General features: G+C 42.5%; 1 protein-coding gene across 7 annotated transcripts in view; it reads right to left on the bottom strand.

Annotated features, from left to right (window-relative positions):
- The window catches only part of meis2a (Meis homeobox 2a), a 68,834-nt gene that overhangs the window by 39,480 nt on the left and 5,521 nt on the right, over window positions 1–23,833 (bottom strand). For 3 of the 7 annotated variants that reach the window (XM_051868234.1, XM_051868237.1, XM_051868236.1), the window contains exons 7-8: window positions 17,524–17,680; window positions 2,558–2,703 (exon numbers count right to left, since the gene is read on the bottom strand). In XM_051868234.1, the coding sequence (XP_051724194.1) occupies window positions 2,558–2,703; window positions 17,524–17,680 (303 nt within the window). The remainder of the gene's footprint in view (window positions 1–2,557; window positions 2,704–17,523; window positions 17,681–23,833) is intronic. The other 4 variants (XM_051868238.1, XM_051868240.1, XM_051868235.1 and 1 more) reach the window with 3 other exon arrangements.

Below are 23,833 nucleotides of genomic sequence, written 5' to 3'. Positions count from 1 at the left end.
TCACAACTAACTTTTACAAGACCCAATCAAATCCCAATGGATAAAACAAACTGAAGTCCTTCCAATAAATATTCAGTTTTTCCCCAAACACTCATGACAATGGTTGAGTCACATTTCAGGCCGCCCTGCTCAAACAACCCTATTTATTTTCACTGCTTTTTGAAGGCTTACTGAAGTGAAAGGACAGCACAGGCCTGGAGTGATATCTTTGTATCTGAGTGCTTCCTGTTTTCATTGCAGGCTGACCCTCTTCTTAGCAGGAGACACACTGAGGGCGCCAACTGACTAATTGAGAGGATTCAAAGTTTGTCTCCATTAAACTGTTGGGTGACCCTGCAGCGATGTCAGTACAAACTACACTTCACCACTGCCCTGCTGCTCTCTGTGAGCCTAGTGGAACGTTCTTCTCACTCTTGTTCATTAAATATGAAGTCTAATAGAGCAATACACCCCACAGAGGAGTTTATCTTTCCGATAACACAAGCTCTGTGCCGTATGGGAAAGCTTACAGCAGCCAGCTGGGATTTCCTCCCGCTAATGGCACTGGAAGAGATCCAGAGAGCTCCAGGAGGAAGAGCACATCTCTGGGGCTTCAACTGCAATGCATTCTGACCCAAACTCTGGAGTTTTTGCGGAAGCACTTCAGTCAGGTGGTGAATGTGAGCCACATGGATCTCTTGTGGGTTCATCCTTTGCACCCCTCTGGGGTTGGCTGCCAATGCCCTGTTGGCTCACCCATGTAAGGGTGGGCTCAGAGCGTCAGAGAGGGAAAGTGTTCCTTGGGAGAGGAGGCCATCGATTTCAGCCCACAATTGTAACTGTTAGCTGGCGCCTTGTTTTGTGGGCGCGGGGGATGGAAAAGGGGGGAGGGAAGGGGTTACGTCCTTTTGAGCCCCTCAGAATAGGTGACAATGGCTCAATGTTGAGAACATATGTAAAGGGACCCCCACCGCTCATGGAAGAGCAGCTCCGCTTTGGCCCCGCGGTTGAGAAAATACAACCTCGCTGCTTTTCTTTTGCCCCCTCGAATGAATGGTTGAATGGAGAGCTGCCGCTACGGGCCATTCAGGGCCAAAGTCCCCATGAATTCACCCGCACACAAATGCATCCTGAACTGGAAAATACATTTGCTTAACAAATTAAAATAAAAGGCCTGATGTGTTAGTGTGTGGCACGGCCGTGCAGTGTAAAGGATTGCGCGGGGGGCAGCGGTTGGTACTTTGGGATAATTCAATTAAGTCTCTTTGGTCGGAAAAGGACGGAAAAAAATAGAAAGGTGCGTTAAAAAGGATGAATTATTACTCTTGCGCATAAAAGACTCCGAAATGAGAGAAACATCTAAAAGGATGATGGAAACTCCTGTGTTTCCGTTAATGAAAACTTGTCCTTAGGTTTTCAGGCCAGTTTAAAACAATTCTAAAGGAAACAGGAGTGCGTCTCTTGTGAATGTCGTGAATGGGGATCTCCTGAGCTGCCAGTAAAGACGCCTAATGATCTTTGAAAAAAGTGTGAAATTCCTGCGTGATATGGAGCCGAGTGAATGAAGCGAGAGGCGTTTGTGGGTAAAAGCGGCGAGGTAGGTGGTGGGTTGACGCCTCCCTCTTCACTGCTTTACACACAAGCGCACTAAGCGGTTCTGAGAGCGCAAAAGGGACGACAAATGAAAAGAGCACAAGAATAAAGCAGAGAAAAGCGAAGTGTCTTTGTCCATCAAATTGGGCTGCGTCGGAGTTGTTCTGATGATGACGAGAGTTATAAGTGCATGGCAGAGTTCAGCGCCTCTGATTATCCCTCAGAAGTTTCTAATGGATTTACAGCCCTTTTAATTAGCCGTCATTATTTTGGCTTGAGTTAGATCATCGGGTCGGGGGCCAGACTCCTATGGGTGTCTGAGCCGTCACAGGGCATGTCCCTTACAGTCCTACAGACACAGCAGCCGTTCTCAGTTTCCTGTGGAGCACACGCCGCATTCACGTGCTCAGGGATGGCAGCACCTCCCTCAGAAACCCGACCCTTCCTGTCCTGATCGATATATCCTGAGCCGCGGATGATGTCGTGACATCAGAGAGGCCGATGGAACACGACCCCGCGTGCCACCTCTCTAAACCCACACACACACAGCGCTCTATCCTTGTGCCACAACAACTAGCATTTGTACAAGCAGAGACTTACTGAACCATACACAAATGTTCTTTGGGAGGAACAGATGAAACTGAGTGGTCAGTCACAGTCAGTTCATTAGCAATAGCACACTCAAATGTGTTGTGAATATCACTACAGATGTGATTTAGCCACAAAATGGCTAAATAATTTGTCTATTTCTGCTCTTGAAATGAAAACCGTTCCAAATGGAGCCAAATCAGCATCAACCGTTGCGTGTCGCTGAGTAACACTACACAGACAAGCGGCTGTATCTAACTGCATGTTGGTAAGTGTGCACTGATTCTAGTTTGTAAGAGTTTCAGCTAAGAGTACTAGTGTGCGATCTCATACATGTAGCCCACTTGTTTTCCCCATCACAGATACAGAAAGAGCTCATGGAAAGACAGAGACTTACTGTGAGATGCTGGAAGAGCCATGCCCGCATGATGTTGGTGGCGACCTTGGGGAAGATGCCTCGTTTTTTCTGTCGCTTTTTGTCCTTGTCTGGATCGTCATCGTCGCCCGTGCCGGGTGAGGCCACGCTGTTGTCTAAACCATCTCCTGGACAAAAGGAGAGCTTTTTAGATATGTGGTACACAATCTTACACACTGACATTATACAAACTTACATAACCCCTAAAATACAGAGACCCCCTCACGTCAAACCAAGAAGTAAAGAACAGCAACATGAAAAAAATGGATTAGCAAAAGCTACAACGCGCAATCCTGCGGCCCCTCCCCTTCCTGCAACTCATTTGCATATGACGAGCACGTCTGACACTGATGTCCATGTGTGAGGGCAGGTCGAGTCTCTTCATAACCTACTTCCCAGACTTATATCTTTCTCCTCTGCCATTAATTGTGCATTAGCAAAAATGATTTACTTTAAAAAGTCAGTTATTTTTTCTTGGCCTTGGGGCGAAAATGCCTTGAAAGCCTTCCTTCAGGGCATCTAAATTATGTATCTGAAAAACTCCTGCACTACGCCGCAATATTCTACAAATTTACACTTGCACGTCGCTCTGTTTTTGGGGAGACATCAATCACACGCACCTATATAAGCAATAATCACGCATTAATATTTCAACTAATCACTTTAAAAAGGAGGAAAGAGAACAGATCCGATGGGTGGCGTAATGAAATGCAAAATACATGAAGAATACAAGGACAGTTGAAAGCCTTTCCCTCTCTGTTTTAATCTATTATTTTTCTCTCTAGTGCTGTTTTATCGCCCTTGCCGCGCGGATACATGCTGACGCTGTGGAAGTGACCTCACAGGTGCAGGGGTTCGTACTGTCGTAAGCAGCAAATACCCGAAACCCACGTTCAGAACAGACTGGACCCGTGGCCTGACAAACGTTTATTCATTTGCTCTAATGACATCACCGGGGGAGGAGTGTAAACTTGTCTTGTTGTGGTGTGTTATGAGTGGACCACAGCGAGCAGTCCGGGCCAAAAGTTGGCCAGATTAATTTTATTGACGTTTCCATTTTCAAGGCAACACGATAGCCTACTGCTCGCAGTGGCCAGTGTGACCCGCGTGTATTTACAGACCGACTCTTCGCTTCATTACCCGACGGCCCCTGACCGCTCGAGGTGAAACCAGACGCCCCCTCGCACACACACAGACACTCACTGATAACCAAATCTATATGTACACAAATTAAACGTCTGGAGATCAGTGTGTTTTCAACAGATCTAGACCAGAGTAAATCAAGTACATAATGCAATTTAATGACAGAGAATGAAATGTACACAAAAAAAACTCTATATTTTATCCTCTGAGAGAGAATAATGGGGTGTGTTGGGTTCTGTTTTCGGCTGATACCAATAATCTATCCAAAAATCACGATTACTCTATCACTAGTGAAAATATGCTCTCACACACACACACACACACACACACACACATGACAGTGAGTCAAAGGAGTGGAAATAATCAAAAAAATGATGCGACAGGATTAGTGCAGTGAAACAGAGACAGACACAGAGAGAGAGACAGAGGCAGAAGAAAAGAAAAGAAAAGAAAAGAAAAGAAAAGAAAAGAAAAGAAAAGAAAAGAAAAGAAAGGGCAAACTTGCTCATTACATGTGAAGCTGCTAATCTACATGGCCCCCCCGCTCACTGGTTAGCGCTGCAGCGCCGCAGGGCGAATCGTCCCAAACGCTAATGGCCTCTGACTGTTCCCTGGCAACTCTGCCATTTGAACCTGTGCGGATGTGAACTCCAGCACAAAACATGAGGACGACACGAGGAGAAGAGGAGAGGGGGAAGGGGAAGTATCCCATCATGCACCTCTGAGACGGGGGCAGATGAGGGGGGGTGGCTATTAGGAGACGCCCAAAGGCCTCCGGGAGACGAGGTGCTGCAGTCTCGCCCCAGGCACTTTTGGAAAAGCAGTACCCTTGGAGAAGGAAAAAACATGCCCTCTCTCTCTCTCTCTCTCTTGCTCCATATCTGGCTCAAACGTGTCCACTATGTACATGTAGAGAGAGAGACAATGTTTATCCACATTAAACTGGACCCCACTGACCCGTAGAAAATAGAAATAACTGTAATGGACCCGCATATCAGCCTGTGTTCCTGCCTTCTGATTGGTCAATCCAGTGTTCCAGTGGTGTTAGATCATTATTTAAAAATTGTGTGAATATTTGTGTCTTTAATCATTTTTATAATGCGATGTAACCATTTGATGAAAGCAACTTGAGGTTGTGCTAGTGAAGTCAATTTTATTTGTATGGTGTCTTTCACAATAGACACACTTGTTTCAAAGCTGCCCAATGTTTATAATACCTTATAGTCACTTTGAGCCGTTTAGAGCTGGATGATGGGATAATGTCACCCTGTTCACTATATAACACGACCTCAAGTGCCCTAGTGAAAAATAAATATACTAAAATGTATTTGAAATACATTTATTTCATGCTAAGTATACTACAAATACATTTACATATTTATGTACTTAATAAATTGTACTTTTAGTACACTAAACTGGTATACTTAAATTAGAACAACTAATTTTGTACTTGTTGCACTTAATTTGTGCAGAAGTAGTGTTGAACTAAAGATATACTGAAGTATATTTGATTGTGCTAAAGTGTAACTATTGCAAGTAATCTTCAGGTACACTTTAAATATCTTGCAATTAAAGACTGATATTATTCAAAATTCATACAACCCTTATCAATATTGGCATTAAAACACATTTTAGGCTTAATATTAAGAAATGTGCATTGTGCACAAGTAGTACACCAAATAAAGTTTAATTATAATTTTTTATATCAGTAAGTTTCAAGCGATATGTCAGTAAATATGTTAATAGATTTTAACTATACTTAGTATGAATATAAAATATATGACTTTTTGTATTATTGCTGAATTATCACAAATGTATACAGCAGATCTGGTTAAATTACACTAAAAATATATAATATTATTCAAGTCAAAAATATGTTCATCACTGAATGAACATAATTACATTAACAACAAAACAAATGTTTACGGATTAAATTGGGCAGAAATAGCTGTTTTTTTTACAGTGTAGGTATGACGTCAAATGTTCTGTAAACATTAAAGCAGAGCAGCATTACTGTCGAGAGTTCAGAAGTAAACTGTGCTGACGATGTGTGATTATATAACACACGTAATCACAACAACTGCAATGGGAAGAGAGTAAAAAGCCAAATCAAGCAAGCTGAAGCGCTTTGCATTTTCCACTCTTTGTCTTAAGGAGAGGCGCAGTCACAGATTTGTTTGGTTCGGACATTTGTTTCAGGCTAATGGGGCATGAACATGGAGGCAGTGCCATCAGAGGCTGAGCTTAAAGACTCTAATTACAGCCGCCCGCTGAGATGCCGTCCACAGGACCGTCCCTGCTCCTCACAGAGAGAGCTGAGGGTGCTCATGGTGGAGAGCAGTGATCCAGACCGCTGCACTCACCCACAAACACAGAGGTCAGAACGGAGAGCGTCCACCCTGAACCGCACACCTCAACCCTGCGCCTAATGTGAATACTCATTTTCACTAGTCCTCTCATCCAGAAAAGTAGCCAGTGGGTCAGTGTTTATTTGTGTTAATGACTCATCCACTCACGTTTTCAAAATTTTAACTTGATTTCATCAGTAATTAAAGGGTGGTTGATTATAATTTCACTTTTTAAGCTTTAGTTAGTGTGTAATGTTGCTTTTTGAGCATAAACAACATCTGCAAAGTTACAACGCTCAAAGTTCAATGCAAAGGGAGATATTTTCTGTTAAAGAATTCACTGTTTAAGGGCTACAACAAACAGCTGGTAGGGACTACAATGAGCTTCTTCCCGGGTTAGTGACATCACAAACCCCAAAATTTACATAAACCCCGCCCCCGAGAACACGCAACAAAGGGGGTGAGGCCATGTTGAGCAGCTTTAGAGAAGAGGAAGAGTTGTTGTAGTAGAGTGTTGTTGACATGCCGTCATTTTACGCCGGACTGCTTCACAAACGAGGGTCAATTCAATGCTGGATTTACACAAAAGATTAACATGACGACACGTGCTAGTCGATGAGTTGAATCAACTCCACAGCAACTACATAAATTTATCCACTAACCATTCAGAAACATCTAAAAGTTGTAACTTCTTCCTGAGTCTCTCCATCAGTGTCGACTCTGGTTTGAACAATGTAAGGCTGAACACCGTTACTGACAATCCTCATTTTGGCTGCGTGAGATTCTCCAGCTTTGTTGTTGTTGAGCAACCAAAGCGTGAGCTGTTAAAGCTCCGCCCTCCTCTGGAAAGGGGGCGGGAGCAGCAGCTCATTTGCATTTAAAGGGACACACACAAAAATGGCGTGTTTTTGCTCACACCCAAATAGGGGCAAATTTGACTAAATATAATATGAATATAATTAATGATCTGTGAGGTATTTTGAGCTGAAACTTCACAGACACATTGTAGGGACACCAGAGACGTATATTACATATTGTAAAAGGGGCATAATAGGTCCCCATTGAACTCAAAGCGGTTGAAAATTGTTGTTGAATAAGAATATATATTTTTTCCAGTGTATTCAACACAGACTAGTAGCAGAACAAATAGACTAGTCAACCACTACTCAAAAAGCACACATCATACACAAGCAGTGGTTCGTTTTGTGCTGAATAACCTACACACACACACATCTGCACAAACACTCTTGTCCCGGACAGCTGCGCTCTCACAGTCAATCTTGCCGTGTAGTTTTCCTGCAGATGTAATGTGCGGTTGTTTGCACTGAAGAACTAAAGCTTCTCTTTTGCTTGTAAATGAAGTGGAATAAAACGCTTTAATTAGACGTCTGTACGAGGATGCAGCTTAATAACACACACACACACACACATTCATGTCAGCCTCCGCCCAGGAATGTCACAGATTTCAAAATCTTCAAATCCTGTGCTGAGAAAACTAAAATGGGGTGCGAGAGGCATCACAGGAAAAATCCTTTCAGCATGAACAAACCGACCTCTGGACGACGGACAGGAGAAAATAAAAGGAGCGTCAGCAGTCGGAGGTTAAAGATGATAATCACATGCCAATAGTGTTTCAGAAGAGCCAGTATGAAGCGCTTGAGTAATTACACGTGTAATTAACCTGTTACCTGTAACGGCAATTATCTCATTACATCATAAACAGGGCCTTGGAGGGGCCGCGTCTGATCGCAGCGCTGCATTCCCGCCGCCCCTCGTCTCGCCTCTTCATTAGTCTGCTAATCACTCTGATGAGTTTATGAGACATTAAGTGTTTCCTGCATCTCTGAGCTTCTGGCCCGTGTGAAAGACAATCACAGGGAAACAACATCCCGAGAGACGGTTTAAAGGAAGCTGCACGTGAACCTATGCTGTAAGGACAACTAATTCAACACTAATGCAAAAACATGTACGGATGCAAGGCAGAAAGCTGGTTTACTGTCGCTGCGAGCAAGGACTGATATTGGTGAGTGTGTGAGGGAGCATCTGCAGTCCAGAAACAATGAGATCTTCCTTTAGAGGGAGGGAAAAAAAGAAGTTTTGTCCACACCCATTACACCCCAAGCACACTCCAACTGCTCCTAAACACACCCCAACACACGCTACACGGCCCACCAACCCCACGCTCTTCCTGCAGCCTGTCGTCCAAATCAAATTACAATAATTGGCCCCAGAGGTTATTGAGGTGCATCCAAGTCTATTCTCTCTCTCTCCAGTCAGTATCATCACACTTTGAAGCTTGTATTACGATGGAGAGCAAATAATGACTGCGCACATGAGAGCCACTGGAGGAGTTTCACACCGCAGTCATTAGAGAGTTAATTACTAAGATAATTACTACAGCAAATTACATCAATTTTCACCAAAACAGGATTTCTATGGCCTGTGAACACGAGCAGAGAGAAAGACAAAGCTGTGCTGGAACAGACTTAATCTCCAGAGAGGGAATCAAAGTCCTGATCTGAAGGCAGAGGGTCCGATTCTACTCATGAGCACACAGAACCTGTATTTATGGAGATTCTCCACCCTCAATTGCCCTTCAGACAAACACAGACTCGACAGACACCTTGGAGTTATTACACATGCTAGAGCCGGGCATCAGACGCTGGGCTTACGAGGGCACACCGCGGCCATTAGGACGCGAGACACGAAGAGGCCGATGAATTAAAGCTTCTACACTAACAAGTCAACCATCAGATCATGGTCTCTGTTCGGCAGGCCTCTCTCATCAGCCGTCTGCCCTGAACTTTCGCTCACAAATGTCCTGGAGGCACAGAACAAAGCAAGCAGAACTGATTGCTGCGCCGCGGCCCCACTCTGTTCCGCTGCGTTCTGACTCTGTTTGGCTTCCTAATGAGCTCACTAAAAACCCAATTCATCACCCATAACCCCTTCTCAACCCTACTTGAAATGCAGTTTGGAGGAGTGCTCAAGGGTGGGGCGGGGGGTGTCGGTGATGGTGCGGGCTGTGGACGGGCGACAGTTCAGTCCCTTTCACTTTTGGAATGTGTGCCTCTCTCCAGCGGCCCTACAGCAGAAATTTCCACATTAATACCCTTCCTCATCCCTGGGAAGACTGGAATTTGGTGGGAAGGGAATGCGGCAGAGCGGACGCTGGATGGGCGGAGGGGTTCTAAACAGATGGAGATACAGTTTGGGATGAGTGTGTGTGAGAGAGAGAAAGGGGTGTGTGGGGCATAAAGTCCCTGAGTTCCTCATTACACGCGGTCAGAGCGATTCCTCAGGGCACCTGAGCTGAAAGCAGGAGATTAAAGCATTGATGAAGCGTCCGTTTAAAATGCAGCTGTTTTATTCTGCTTTGGTAATTAATTCTTTTTCCGATAGTGTATTGATTAAGCGCAGCCCCTGATGAAGTTCAAACTGTGAAGAGCCCCCCCCACGGGCCTGGGCTACCTCATCGCAGAGTCAATGAAAACTTCCTCTGATTCTCTCTCGCATGCACACATGCAGTTTGCACTCATAAATTAGTCAGCGTTCTGTTGGCTGCAGCTGTCGGGCTGCTGCACCGCTGTCCAGGGTTGGGTATTGCCAACTATTGATAGACGTAGCAACTCAATACATCCCAGTGACTGGATTGTGACTGAAAATTTGCACATATTCATATTAATATCTATTCAGATGCTGTGAACAAACGGATCACACTGCCGCACACAATCACAAGAGTCCTCTGAACGTAGTTCAGAGACGCAGTTCACCATGTAGGGAACACCTCCAGAGTTCACGTGTGCGTTCTGCTCTGCAGCAGCTGTGATCTCCCATCAGCCCAGCGGCCCCTCTGGGGACCCAACTAGCAGAGAAATCAGATACTGCTTTACAAGAGCAGGAGAAGCTTGCGTCTTATCCAGACACTTCTACCAGCTCCTTTACAAGTCAATAACCGCGGCCCGCTGTCCTTCCCACAGACATTCCCTGTGTTCAAGCACTCTTCCACAAATGTAAAAATAATGAGCAGAACTGCATTAACGGAGAGAGAGACTTCTGTTAATCAGTCGGTGATGAGTTTTCTATCGACTGTCTCTTGTGTTTTAGGTAAACTCAGAAACTCATTCCATTGGAGTAGGGTGAATTCAGGTTAAATTTGTGGCTAATTTATTCTCATTCGAGGGACTCAACGGCTCTGCATTCAAACCATATCGGAAGATGCTCATTCCTAACTAATGTTTCCCAGCAGCAGGTTCAGATTACAGCCACTCTGGCATCCGTGGGGTTTCTATAAGTCATTGTCTTACATCGCTTGAGTGCTCCATTGGTCTTTACAAAACAAAGACATTTTGGAAACCGGTTGCCTGATGTAGGTGTGGCGTGCCTATACTACCGTTTTTAAATGAATTCATCATCCTTTGCCCCTGAATTAGTCCAAAAACACGTCTCAAATCTATGAACAACCTTATGTCTGTCTGCTTCTTCAAAGCTGTTATCTGCTTTGCTTTTCGCCCTCTGTGTATTTTTTTCTGTCTCACTCTTTTTTGGCTTTTTATTGATTTTTCAATTTTCTCTTCCTGTAAAACCTCAACAGCAGATGCAGCCGTTCCCCTAAAGCTCCTGAGCGGAGGCAACGACTTCAACCATCAGGAAAATCAAAGGCAGCGAGAAAGAGAGAGAGAAACAACAGCTTCTCTCTTCACTGTAATGCACGTGTTGCACGCATCGAGGAAAGCGGCGAAGTCGGTGGAAGCGGACTGCGCTCTGACCCAGAGACCCCAGCGAGGCGTAATCGGCCCGATGAAGCACGAGACGAACCGAGACAAGACGGCAAAGATCTCCAGCCAAAGGTCGCTCTAGCCTCCGGAACTGCGGGGAACGTGACTCATTTACCGCACAACGATGCGCTTGGACGCCAGCCCACCCAACAGCAGGTGCTGTGAACAGTGGCTCCTCATCAGGCCAGCGTAACCTCTCCAGCACCAAGCTGCTCTTTACTCATAAAGAAGGAAAATGATCTCATGGGCATCTGAGGAGGAACGCAGACCGCAAGGCCTTTGAGGAAGAAACAAAACCGTTCTGACGCGCTTCGGCCGGCTCTGCCTGTCTCCCTCTTGTTCTGTCTCTCTCTCTGTTTCTTAATAGCGCTGGAGTTTGTCCTGCGGGCCGTGTGAGGGCTAAAGGCAGCATTCCCTCACTTCAGAGCGCTTCTGAGGGTCGGCAGGTCGGATTCGCAGATGTCTCCCGCAGACAGTCTGTTGTCTGAGGACCGCGGCCCAGCGAGAAACACACAATGCAGGCCTGACCCCGCAACACCGCTAAACACAACATGTTTTTTTTGTCTTGTTTGGTTTTGTGCTTTGTCTACTCTTGTGTTTTCCCTTATGACTACTAAAGCTTTTCCACTGGAGGATGTCGAATGTGGAAAATCGGTTGCTATCGCGAGATGCCATTGTTTGGTATTTCATTTCAGACATCTAAACGGTCTCTCCTTAAACTTCCTCCAATTGTTTCAAGAGATTAAGTCATTCTAGGCTGAGGGGACAGGGAAAGATGCTTTCAAGGAGAAAAAGAGGGAAACAGTGAGCATGATATGACTTCATGAGGAGAAAGATGAGTATTGCTGTGCTGCCACAATTAAAACTAAGAACAAACCCAATGGGAACATGTGTCTCAGGAGCGAGAAAGTCAAATTAACTCTAGGTCCTTAATTCATGCTCCTGGTATTATTGTGAACAATTCATCAGTGCAAAAAGAAAAAAAAAACATATCTGTCTTCATCTTCTTTCGCCTCTAAAATGATCACCTAGGTCAGTTATGGTTCACAACTGAGTTCTCCACAACTGGCCGCAAACTCTGGTATGAAACACCCACTCAATTCTTAGTCCCGTCTTACATTTTATTTCGTGTTTCGCTATGAAATACATTTCAAGGGTGTATAGGATCAGAGGAAATGAAGAGAGGAGGCAGCATTTAACATTCAACAGCCTTAAAACATGGGAAGCGTGTAATTGGAGCTACCTGAACAGACCAGGAGGCAGAGTTTGAACAGCAGCCTCATTTCCTCATCCTTTTTTAATGGCTTATGTGTGCGTGAGTACAAGCCTCCATTCTGAAATTGATAACATTCTAAATGAATTATCATGATGCATAATGAGCGTTATCTCGGCCTCCTCCCTGAAGCCCGCAGCCCTGCGTGGCACGTTGATTTGTTTTGTTGCACATTAGCCTCCGTTCTTCTAGAGAGCTCACCGCTCCAGGCGTGCAAATAAGAAATTATCCTTGCTGACTAACACTCCTAATACCTCCTTAGGGTAATTAGAAATTATTAGACGGCTGCCTCCAATAACGAGAGCTAATAGCACTAACCGCCGTCAAACCCCTCCATCCCCATCTCCTCAAACAGGATGGGCACACGGACAGACGGACGGATGGACTGGTGCTCTTCGCCGACACGCTCCCCCATGCTCGACGACTCATTATGGCACACGAGGGAGCGGAAATCAGACTATAAAATGAGCTTATCTGCAATAATGCCCAAAAAGATTTGCATAAATACGTTAGCCGTGCTTGGGAAGGCAGCATCTCTTTCTCGTCCGCCCACTCGTTCGAGAGATACCTGTAGGGCATCGGCGCTGTGACGCGCTTGAGAGACCACACCGCCAAACGCTAGCCCTTCACGAGCATTCTGAGTGTTTGGAGGGAGGAGGCGGGAGGGATTAGGGAGCGGAGGGGCGTAAGGCCCGTCTGACGAACACAATAGGGGCGAGGGGACGGATACTGCAGGAGAAGAGGTTCATGTCGAAATAAGCACACCTTCAATAGGCAAAACGAGCAGTTGGGTCTGGCTGTGAGTGTCCCCCAATGAGTTAACAAAAATGTGCTATTCTAATGTTCATCTATCATTGTTTTGTCTGGGTCCCATCAGAACAGACCCAAGACACTTTTTTGGGTCATGACCCACCGGTTGAGAAGCACTGCTTTAGACAGCGCTGGCCTCAGTAACCCCTCGCCAGCACAGAAACAAGGGTCAGACTCTCATGAGAGCAGAACTGCTCACGCCATCCGGGAAAAACAGCGCTGGAGACTAGTGTGATGGGATTATCACCTCTTAAGGGTGACTTCTTGGCTGACCCCCTCAGGCACAGCATGCTAAAACAAGAGCCCAAAAAAACACTCAGTGCAGCAGCGGAGTCGTTTAAAGGGCCAGCGCACAAATCAAGCTGCTAGAATTGAGAAGGCATGGAAGGTATTCCCTTGCGTTCATTCATCTCACTTCTCCTCTGTCTGTGAGGTTTACTGCACTTCTTGTTTGTCTGTCACCAGCAGTTTTTAATAATGACCACGTCACTTTGGTGCTTACAGTGCTGCTTAACTTTTACTTTTTTGTCTTTCTGTCTCTTTCTGGCATAAACTTTAACATTACAGAAGAGAATAAAGTCTGACATCTCAGTCGGTCCAGACCTGCCATAACAACTCAACACACAAAAACCCAAACCTCACGTGTGTGTGTGTGTGTGTGTGTGTGTAGGGTCTCAGTGCCTGAGGGCCACAACTGATATTTTATTTTCCAAAAAAATGCACTGGAAAAGAGCAGAAGATTCCTGCTCACTGCAGCCAGTTAAATGAAATATCTCAGCCGTTTCCAGCAGGAGGAACTGATGTTGAACAGAAAGAGTCTGTTTGACCTGATGACACTGAACACACTCATGTGTGTAAAGATATATGATGGACTGACAGCTTCATTAACTCATTAACACTGGACAGACACGCTGCTGTCGTCTGTTAGCAGTGATTTCACACAGACAGAGACGGATGAACTCGTCTGTAATGACTGATATTAAGTCAAGTCCAATTTACTTTCACAATACACATAACTTTAAAGCAGCTTTACAGAAAATCATACTGTTATGTCTATAATACTTAAATACTCCAGAATTAGATCTAGATATATTGTATTTATAGTGTTGTCTAGCACATTTATTAGTGTCATATTAGTGTTATTGATATACTATTAGATTTTTTTTTATGTTTTGAATTTATTTAATATTTATTTTGTTGATTTCATTTTGATTTTAGTTAGTTTAGTAAGTTTGTTGTGTGTTTTTGTCATTTGATTAGTTTTTTTTTATATTTCTATATCGTTTTTAGTTTTATTTTAGTACTTTGAATGAGAAATTTTGCCATTTTTCAATATTTTATTTGATTTAATTTATTTAATGTTTATTTTATTTTGAAGTTATGAAAATGGTTTTTATAGTTCCAGTTTTAGTTTTAGTTTTAGTTAATGATAATAACCCTGTGCTGTAATGACTTGTCTGGGAATTCAAGGCAATTAAGAGATTTAAACACTGGCCGTTTTTGTTACTATTAAAAGACTGATGCAGACTGATGAATCACAATAAAGCATTTCACAATAAATTTGTTTTAAATGTTATTGTGAATTTAAAAAAACACTTATCAGATCTAAAGCAGAACGTAACTGGACTGATCTATGAGTCTCCAAACAGTGAGCAGCTCTTCAAATGTCCTCATATTTCACTACAGTTGTGAGGACATTTTCCAACATTTGACCCTAAAAAAATTTAGACAAACACACACACACGCACGACCGCACGCACGCACACACACAAATATGTATATTATAACAATATTGCGTAAGACAGCTGACAGCTTTTCACTAACTAGCACAAGAATGCATTGTTGTTAGAGAGTTTGTTACCTGTCTCTCTCTCTCTCTCTCTCTCTCTCTCTCTCTCTCTCTCTCTCTCTCAGACTTTCCAGCCTGAAAACTTTCTTTTAGGAACTCACGCTTGTCCTGTCTTGTGTGTGTGTGGAGCGGGTGTTGAGAGTGAACAAGCGCTTCAAGCGTGAACATAATTGCAAGAATGTGAGAAATGAGGCGTCTGTTCTGCTGGCTGGGGTGAAAGGTCACTGCGCTCTGCAGGACAACTGCATTACTGCACCGGAGAACCATGTCTCTGCCCCTCGTCGGCTGTCCTGTCTCACTTTCTTTCCTGTATTATTCTATCCTATCTCAATTCAATTCAATCTGACCTGTCTCGCTCTCTTTGTCCTGTCTCACTCTCTAGACTGTCTCACTCTCTCTGTCCCATCTCACTATCTGTCCTGTCTCACTCTCTGTCCTGTCTTATTCTCTTTGTCCCGTCTCACTCTCTCTGTCCTGTCTTATTCTCTTTGTCCTCTCACTCTCTGTCCCGTCTGACTCTCTAGACTGTCTCACTTTCTTTGTGCTGTCTCACTCTCTCAGTCCTGTCTTATTCGCTTTGTCCCGTCTCACTCTCTCAGTCCTGTCTTATTCTCTTTGTCATGTCTCACTCTCTGTCCCGTCTCACTCTCTAGACTGTCTCACTTTCTTTGTGGACTCACTCTCTCTGTCCTGTCTTATTCTCTTTGTCCTGTCTCACTCTCTCTGTCTTGTCTTATTCTCTCTGTCCTGTCGCACTCTCTAGACTGTCTCACTTTCTTTGTCCTGTCTCACTCTCTGTCCCGTCTCACTCTCTAGACTGTCTCACTTTCTCTGTCCTGTCTTATTCTCTTTGTCCTGTCTCACTCTCTAGACTGTCTCACTTTCTTTGTCCTGTCTCACTCTGTGCCCTGTCTTACTCTCTGTCCCGTCTCACTCTGGATTGTCTCTCTCTCCTCTCTGGCCTGTCTCACTCTCTCTGTCCTGTCTCACTCTCTGTCCCATCTTATTCACTTTGTCCTGTCTCACTCTCTAGACTGTCTCACTTTCTTTGTCCTGTCTCACTCTCTTAGTCCTGTCTTATTCTCTTTGTCCTGTCTCACTCTCTGTCCTGTCTTATTCTCTTTGTCCTGTCTCACTCTCTAGACTATCTCACTTTCTTTGTCCTGTTTTACTCTCTGTCCCGTCTGACTCTGGACTGTCTCTCTCTTCTCTCTGGCCTGTCTCAGTCTCTGTCCTGTCTCTCTCTCCTGTGTTTGGTTTGGGCCAGAGCTTGACCGGATCACTTCTAGGCAGTTCTGTGCCGTACCGTAAGTGTGTTAGCCCGTATCGACCAGCCGTTACTGGATCCAGTGTGAGAGAGTCGATAACTGCAGTGAGGAGAACAGCTCACTGGTACTTATAACTTCAGCATGATCAATAACGCTCTCTTCTCTCTCTCCTCTGCTTCACTATAAACAGATGCACATTGGATGATACCAGAGGCGTTTCTAGCCTTTCATCAGTACTGGGGCACCCCCATCAACGCTTATATTTGGATACATTTTTTAAATACTGTTTTGGATATAAACGGATGTAAATTGTCTTTACTTGTAGAATAGAGTCATTCACAAGCTACAAGCACTAAAGTGCTGAGTCGTCGATCACAAACGATGGAGAACAAGTTGTTCCCAACAATGAATCGTAAGTAAATATCCACCTTATCCAGCACTCTTTTTGTTTTTTGTTTTCTTATCCCAGTACTATTTCAGTGTAAGAAACCACTGCAAATGATTTGAGTGTGAGCTGTCCTAATGAATCAAACACAGTTGAAAATTTGAGACCTATTTGCAAACCTGTTTGACCAATTAGATCATGAGAGTGATTCCTTCGTGAATCATAGCTATTTCTGATTCTAAACAGCACACATAACATGATTGCTGAAATATTATCAGAGTTGATTCTCAGGTCAGTATATGGTAATCTTCAGTGACACATAAGGATTTATCAGTAATATTTTACTCGTGCCCCAGTAAAAAGGGTCTAGAGACGCCCCTGGATGAAACATTATATTATATATTTTATTTTACATTATATTATATATCAGTATATCATTAGTAGTGTATATATTTTTATACTTTTACACTTTTTATATAGGATATTTGTATACTGAGCTTATGATATTTTCTATCCCCAAACCCTAAAGACGTGTTCACGCCAAAGACGATAACTATAAAGTTTTAATAATCGTTGTAATTCTATGATAATAGTGAAGTCCAAACCACAGCTATAACGAAAACAACAAAGAGGAACGATATTGTTATAATCACTATCAGAACAATTTTTTCTTTAGCTGATGAACAATAAAAACATTCACAGCCAATCACAATCCATCCAACTTTAAAGAGCTTGAGCACTTAAAGCGATAGATGACAAAACTGTAGCCCACTTATAATAAACAGATTGTTATTGTCTGCTGGTGTGGAGGCTAATATAGTTATCATTCTTCATGTGAATGAGCTTTAACCCTTCTCTTAAATCTGACCCTCACAGAAAACTGCATTTTTACATTTTGATTAACTTTGGTATGTTTATTAATGTGTTTTCCTCATGGTGACTGCTGGCTGGTCCCCATAGTGAGATTTTACTGTCCTAATGTAGGTTACACCTTTACACACACACACACACACACTGTCAGGGCTGCATGTGCAGTAAACAGTGTTGATGTCATATCTGATATGATTACGTGACGTCACAGGATTCACACTCACCTTGTTCACTGCTGTTGTCTCCGCTCTGCGATGCGTGTCCTCCGCTGGAGGGTCCCGGCGTGCCGGCCGAGTGTGTGGACGTGGCGTCGTCGTGATCTCTCCAGGACGCTGGATTCTGGAGGCGGCCAGAGCGGATCCATCCGTCCACGTTCCCCATCCACAGCACAAAGAGAGAGAGAGGACTCGTGAATGTGCAGTAAACACAGATCAAAAAGTCCTCCAACGACAAGTTTCCAAAAGGGTTTTTTTGCAGTGATGCCACAGAAGTTCATCAAAGAACCTTTAGGTGAACCTTTTTTTCTATTTATAGAACTATTTTTTTCTTAGTGTGAAGAACATTTTATTAATCTAAAGAACCTTTTCCACCTTTTGTGCAATGGAGAGATTTCATGGATGTCAAAGGTTCTTCATGGAACCACTGATGCCAATAAATAACCTTTATTTTCAAGAGTGTAAAGACTCAGATGAACGTCTAAATACCAGTCAAGTTTATTTGTATTGCGCTTTTCACAATACACACTATTTAAAAGCAGCGTTACAGAAAATCATGATGGTATGTTTATAAAATCTTAATATCTTCATGCCTTATAGTCGTATTTATATAATACGATAATATAGTTTAAAACTGTGATGATATAGGCAATCAAACAGTTGATATGAGTTATGCTATATAAACTTAGATATACTTATATCCACCTTTATATAAAGAGCTGGGCAATAATATAGTTTACATTTTGCAATGATATAAACAACTTGACAGTGTCATCAAGAGTGTCATCAACCATCTCACTGAACCCTGAATGCAACAAACACAACAACAATACAACTGTTATCATCATTTATTCACCTTCATATCTTCTGTGAATCACAGATGTTTAGCAGAATGTCTTAGTGAATGAAAGTCAGCTGTCAAGAAAGACTGTCAGTGAATGAACGCTGCTCACGAATGACTGGAAATATAGCGCATGAGTCTTATGGGCGACTGTTATGATGTTGTTTTTAGAGCTCAACAGCATCCTTCCTCATTCACTTCATTATATGAAAAAAAGCAACTTTCAGAACAGACAATCTGCATAACGTTTTGTTCAGAAGAAAAAAAGTCACACGAGTTTGGAACTCAACCTCTGTGTCTTGAGCAGCAATTAATCATTTACACTGTCACAAACAACAAACACAGTATCTAATCTGACACACACACACACACACACACACACTCAGTTTGGGCAGGTTGTCATGTGTACAAGGGCATCTCCTCCTCGCCCTTCCTGAGATTTCTCAGGGTCCGATTGGGCCGCAGGGAAACAGGATTTGTACTGTACAGGAAGAGCTTTATCTGTGTTACACATAGACGAGCAAGAGGAGGAATTTCCTTTGCCACTCCAGCAAGAAAAAGACTTTACAATCCCACTAGACACACAAACACACGCTCAATGTGTGACCTGCATATACACAAAAAAAGTAACACCTAAATTAACTAGTTTAAAAACATTGCAGGTTGCCACGTTTTAGTGTATGTCAGTCACAAGCATGAATTGTGCGTCTGATGCAACAGAGTCTCGTCCAAACAAACACATTAAACTCACACACACCACAGACACAAACACACCCGCAAATATCTGCAGAAACACAGCCAGCATTTGCTTTAAGCTCATTAGAGACAAAGCTCAAGTCTTAATCTGAGAGCAATCGAGTATGTGCAGCAACACACACACACACACAGACTTAAGTGTTCTTATGATGAGTCTCAGACAGCGGTGTTTGTGTGTGCTGTTAATGCATTATTATAAATTACACTATTATGTTAGTCAAGTCTGGATGTGAAATAAGAACGCTTACTCTAAATCTAGTTTTATCTGCTCCGTCCTTCAATAACAGGCTCTTTTTGAAGCTGCATCACATTGGGACTAATTCATTAAACAATCTGCACTGAAATGTGCTGCTTAAACTGTTCAAAATATGGGTGAAAATACACTTTAGCCACTGCTTTCTAACATTGGAACAGTTTGCAGTGTTTTCAAATTATATCAAACTATTTCAAAAGATCGCAGAAAGTGTTGTTCATGCCATTTTTAATTAAAATTCCCGAACTGTGTGAATTCGTCCATAATGCTGTACATTATGTACATTATGAAATGCTGTAGAAAAAACTTTCACTCAGCAATTGCTAGAACATTTCACAATTAATTACAAAGAAGGCTAAATTGAATTAAATGAAGCAGGAAGACTGACACTGATTCTTGAGATAAGGGACAAAACATGTCCTACACACAAAAGCCCTCTTTATGCTAAAAATAAATAAATTCGTCAAAATAAAAATGCTTAAAAAGTTAAAGGAAATCCGGATACTCTGGACATTCATTGCTTATATTTTTAAATAATTTTGTTAGTATTAATTAAATACATGCTCTATACTTGGAAAATACATATAATTTAGCCTGTCCTCAGCATGAGGTCACAATGTAAAATTACCAAACAAAGTGTTTAAAAATGCAACAAATTCAAAAATATACATTTAAATTGAAAGGCAGAGATATATAATATATCAAACAATACAAAAGTAAGTCTTGAATTTAATTTTTTCATAAAAAATGGCTATCAAAGTTGTGTCCTCATTTTGGGTCAACTCCGTCAGGATTTTTTAATAATTCTGAATAAATCAGGCAATGTCATGGTCATCTTTAACTCTGAGGACCCCTTTCCTTTTTCCTGCTCATTGTGGATCACACAGTAGGACATTATATTTTTTTATATTTTATAGAAACAACGTTGAAGTCTCTGTGGTCACAGCTTTAACATGTCAACTCCGTCATCCTGGTGTAATAGTTTAAATAGTTGCGGAATAAATCTTGCTATTTTTTTTTTATATGTTTATTAAGGCAGCTACAACTGACAGAGAAAACTAAATTGCTCCACTGTACAACACGTGATTAAGGTGGAAAAATATTCAGTTTTGTCAACTCTGTCAGGTTTTATGTCTGATGGTTGACAAGTGCTCTCAAAAAGTCTATATAATGTGATTTAATATGTATTTTGCATATGGGGAATTCTGCTAATGTTGTTTCATGATTCTATTTACATAAACTGTATATTTGGCCCCAGCTGGACCTTCAACACCGTCAGTTTTTGTCAACTCCATCAGTATTTGTCAGTTCCGTCAGTATTTGTCAGTTCCGTCAGTTTTTGTCAACTCCGTCAGAATTTGTCAACTCCATCAGTATTTGTCAACACCGTCAGTTTTTGTCAACTCCGTCAGTATTTGTCAACTCCATCAGTATTTGTCAACACCGTCAGTTTTTGTCAACTCCATCTGTATTTGTCAACACTGTCAGTTTTTGTCAACTCCGTCAGTATTTGTCAACACCGTCAGTTTTTGTCAACTCTGTCAGTATTTGTCAACTCCATCAGTATTTGTCAACACCGTCAGTTTTTGTCAACTCCATCGGTATTTGTCAACACCGTCAGTTTTTGTCAACTCCGTCAGTATTTGTCAACTCCATCAGTATTTGTCAACACCGTCAGTTTTTGTCAACTCCATCTGTATTTGTCAACACTGTCAGTTTTTGTCAACTCCGTCAGTATTTGTCAGCACCGTCAGTTTTTGTCAACTCTGTCAGTATTTGTCAACTCCATCAGTATTTGTCAACACTGTCAGTTTTTGTCAACTCCATCGGTATTTGTCAACACCGTCAGTTTTTGTCAACTCCGTCAGTATTTGTCAACTCCATCAGTTTTTGTCAACACTGTCAGTTTTTGTCAACTCCGTCAGTATTTGTCAACTCTATCAGTTTTTGTCAACTCTATCAGTTTTTGTCAACTCCATCAGTTTTTGTCAACACCGTCAGTTTTTGTCAACTCCATCAAAAACTGATGTCAACACACAAATGAAGTTCCGAATTGAATTAATGGTTCATTAGCTGAGACCTTTGTCTACAAATATATCAGTTTAAAAATAATGTATTATTAAATAATAAACTCTAACTTCTAAAACATGTTTTGTCCCTTATCTCAAGAATCAGTGCTAAAATAGTATTTGTTATATTAACACTTTTCAAAAAATCATTCCAGCAGTGTTTGTCTGAGATTAATATATTCTGTTCTTCATGTAACAGCTTTGTATCACTGCAGTGAAAGCGATGTTGGTTCTGTCAGAGCCTTTATAGCACGTCTTCAGAGCGGCAGGAAAAACAGCCGTCTGTGTAATGTAGTTCAGCTGAGGCTTCAAATGCTGAGAATGAGCTCAAGCCATGAAAATGACCGGGTTCTGTTTCCTGTAGCTGAGACGCCCACCGCAAGACGGGCCTAAAAACACACAGTCTCACTCGAACACGGCCACGATCCGTATGTGCTGACTGCTACATGTTTCACACAGACCAGCACACATCCATGCAATCTACAGCCGCATCTTTCCAGAGTTTGCAGCTGATATCCAGTTTCCTCACGCCACTCGGCAGCAAAAAAGCAACAGCCCTTTTCCCACTTATGAATAATGCAGCCGCCCTCTCGCTCTCTCCCTCTCTCTCTCTCAGGCCTCACATCACAACAAAACAGTTGTCAGGGCTCCCAAGAGTCCATTAAAGTTCAAACAAGCTGTAAAGAAAGCGAGTGAGAGACATCGTGTGACCCAAACGGCTGAGAGAGCCTCCACCCCACCCAGTGAGCATGTGACGATTCCCCATCGCTGCGGATAATTAGGAGTCAAACGCAGCCCGCTCCGTGCTCTCCTCTAATTGTGTTAAAGAGCGCCGTAACCAGGCCGCAAACACAGCGGCGGCACAATAGAGCAGATAAAGAATAAGATAGAGGGTCGCTGGGTCTCTGGGGGCCGCCTTTCACTGCTCACACGGGGTCACAGTCTCAACGCTGATAATGCAAGATGTAATTAATATAAAAGCCGGACACAATGGCAAACGGAGCGGCTAGGAGAGCGGCCGACTTGCTGACACACACCTGCCCTGCCCGTCAAACTTTCATTCAGAGTTGTCACTAGATACGACGCACTTGCATAAAAACGCATGTCGGATCGGGAATGGCTGCGAATGCTGACACATGCGCATCTCCAGCCCCTGACCTTCTGTGCGTCTGCTCCACACGCAGTTCTGCTGCATTTAACATGTAATTACACAACTGCTCCCAAAACATGTTAAAGGGACGGTCTGAAGCATCAGAATGACTATTCAAAGCGAAACTGCCAATTATCTGACGAGAATGAGAGAGGAGCCTACGCTGAACTCGAGTAATTGACAGAGACGTGAATGAATGTTGTTAATGCTGTTCTATATGACGCAGGCGGGCAAAAACACACCTCAGTCATATGAAGATCATATTCTGAAAAAAATTATTTAACATCACTGAATCCACCTCATGCATACACCTACAAAACTCATTTTATGGGTAGAAATAGATCTTTATGTAACTACCCTCAGAGAAAAAAGGGTCATTGGGGTTCTATATAGAACTCTACACTGTAAAAAAAAATATTTTCATGATTTGTTATCACAACCTTCAGATCAATTCAGATAATTAATGTGGTTCAGATAACATATTTTGAGTTTCTGTTGATTAAACCAGTCGCCTTCATTGTTTTAACTCAAATTTTTAATTTCAATGAACACAAAATTTTAAGGCAACCAGGTAACTTACATTTTTTTAAGTTAAACCAACAATTCTTTTTTAGTGTAGGGTTCTCGACTCAATTTTAAAGAATCCTTTATGCAAAAGGTTCTATATAAGGATATAATGTCTCACATGATTGCTTAATACTTTCATGTTTACTGAGTAATTTCAATTTTTTTTCTATTGATAAAGTATGTTCACAAGCTGTTTAATTCATAAAAATGAATTTTTAAAAATGAATTAAAACTAAATCCATAAAAGGATCCAATGATGGAACCCCTCCAACACTTTAAGCTTCCAAACAGAACCTTTTCTGCAGGTTAATAAGATGTCACATTCCGTTCTGAAATCCATGAATTTGTTAAACTAGAAAACTAAAACCGATCCAAATCATTCTGAAGAGAATAAACCCCAAACACACACACACACACATCCGTCTGAAGCACTAAGCCGAACTCTGCAGAAGCACAGCAACAAGTGACCGTGTGTCCAGACATGAGCAGTCAAACCCTGATCAAACAGATCCTATCCGTGCAGAGTGTTTCAGCGTCTCTGTCCCACAGCAGAACACGTGCTGCTTCATTAAGATAGGCCGGACGATCTAAACCAATGCACTGACTAAATGACCTGTAAGCTACATGCTTCATTTATAAAGTGCTCACCAAGTTTATGACATGCAACTGCCCATAATATTATC

Source organism: Ctenopharyngodon idella, chromosome 17 (genome assembly GCF_019924925.1).
Source record: "Ctenopharyngodon idella isolate HZGC_01 chromosome 17, HZGC01, whole genome shotgun sequence".
NCBI lineage: Eukaryota > Metazoa > Chordata > Actinopteri > Cypriniformes > Xenocyprididae > Ctenopharyngodon > Ctenopharyngodon idella.
This window is presented reverse-complemented; position numbering and strand designations above follow the sequence as displayed.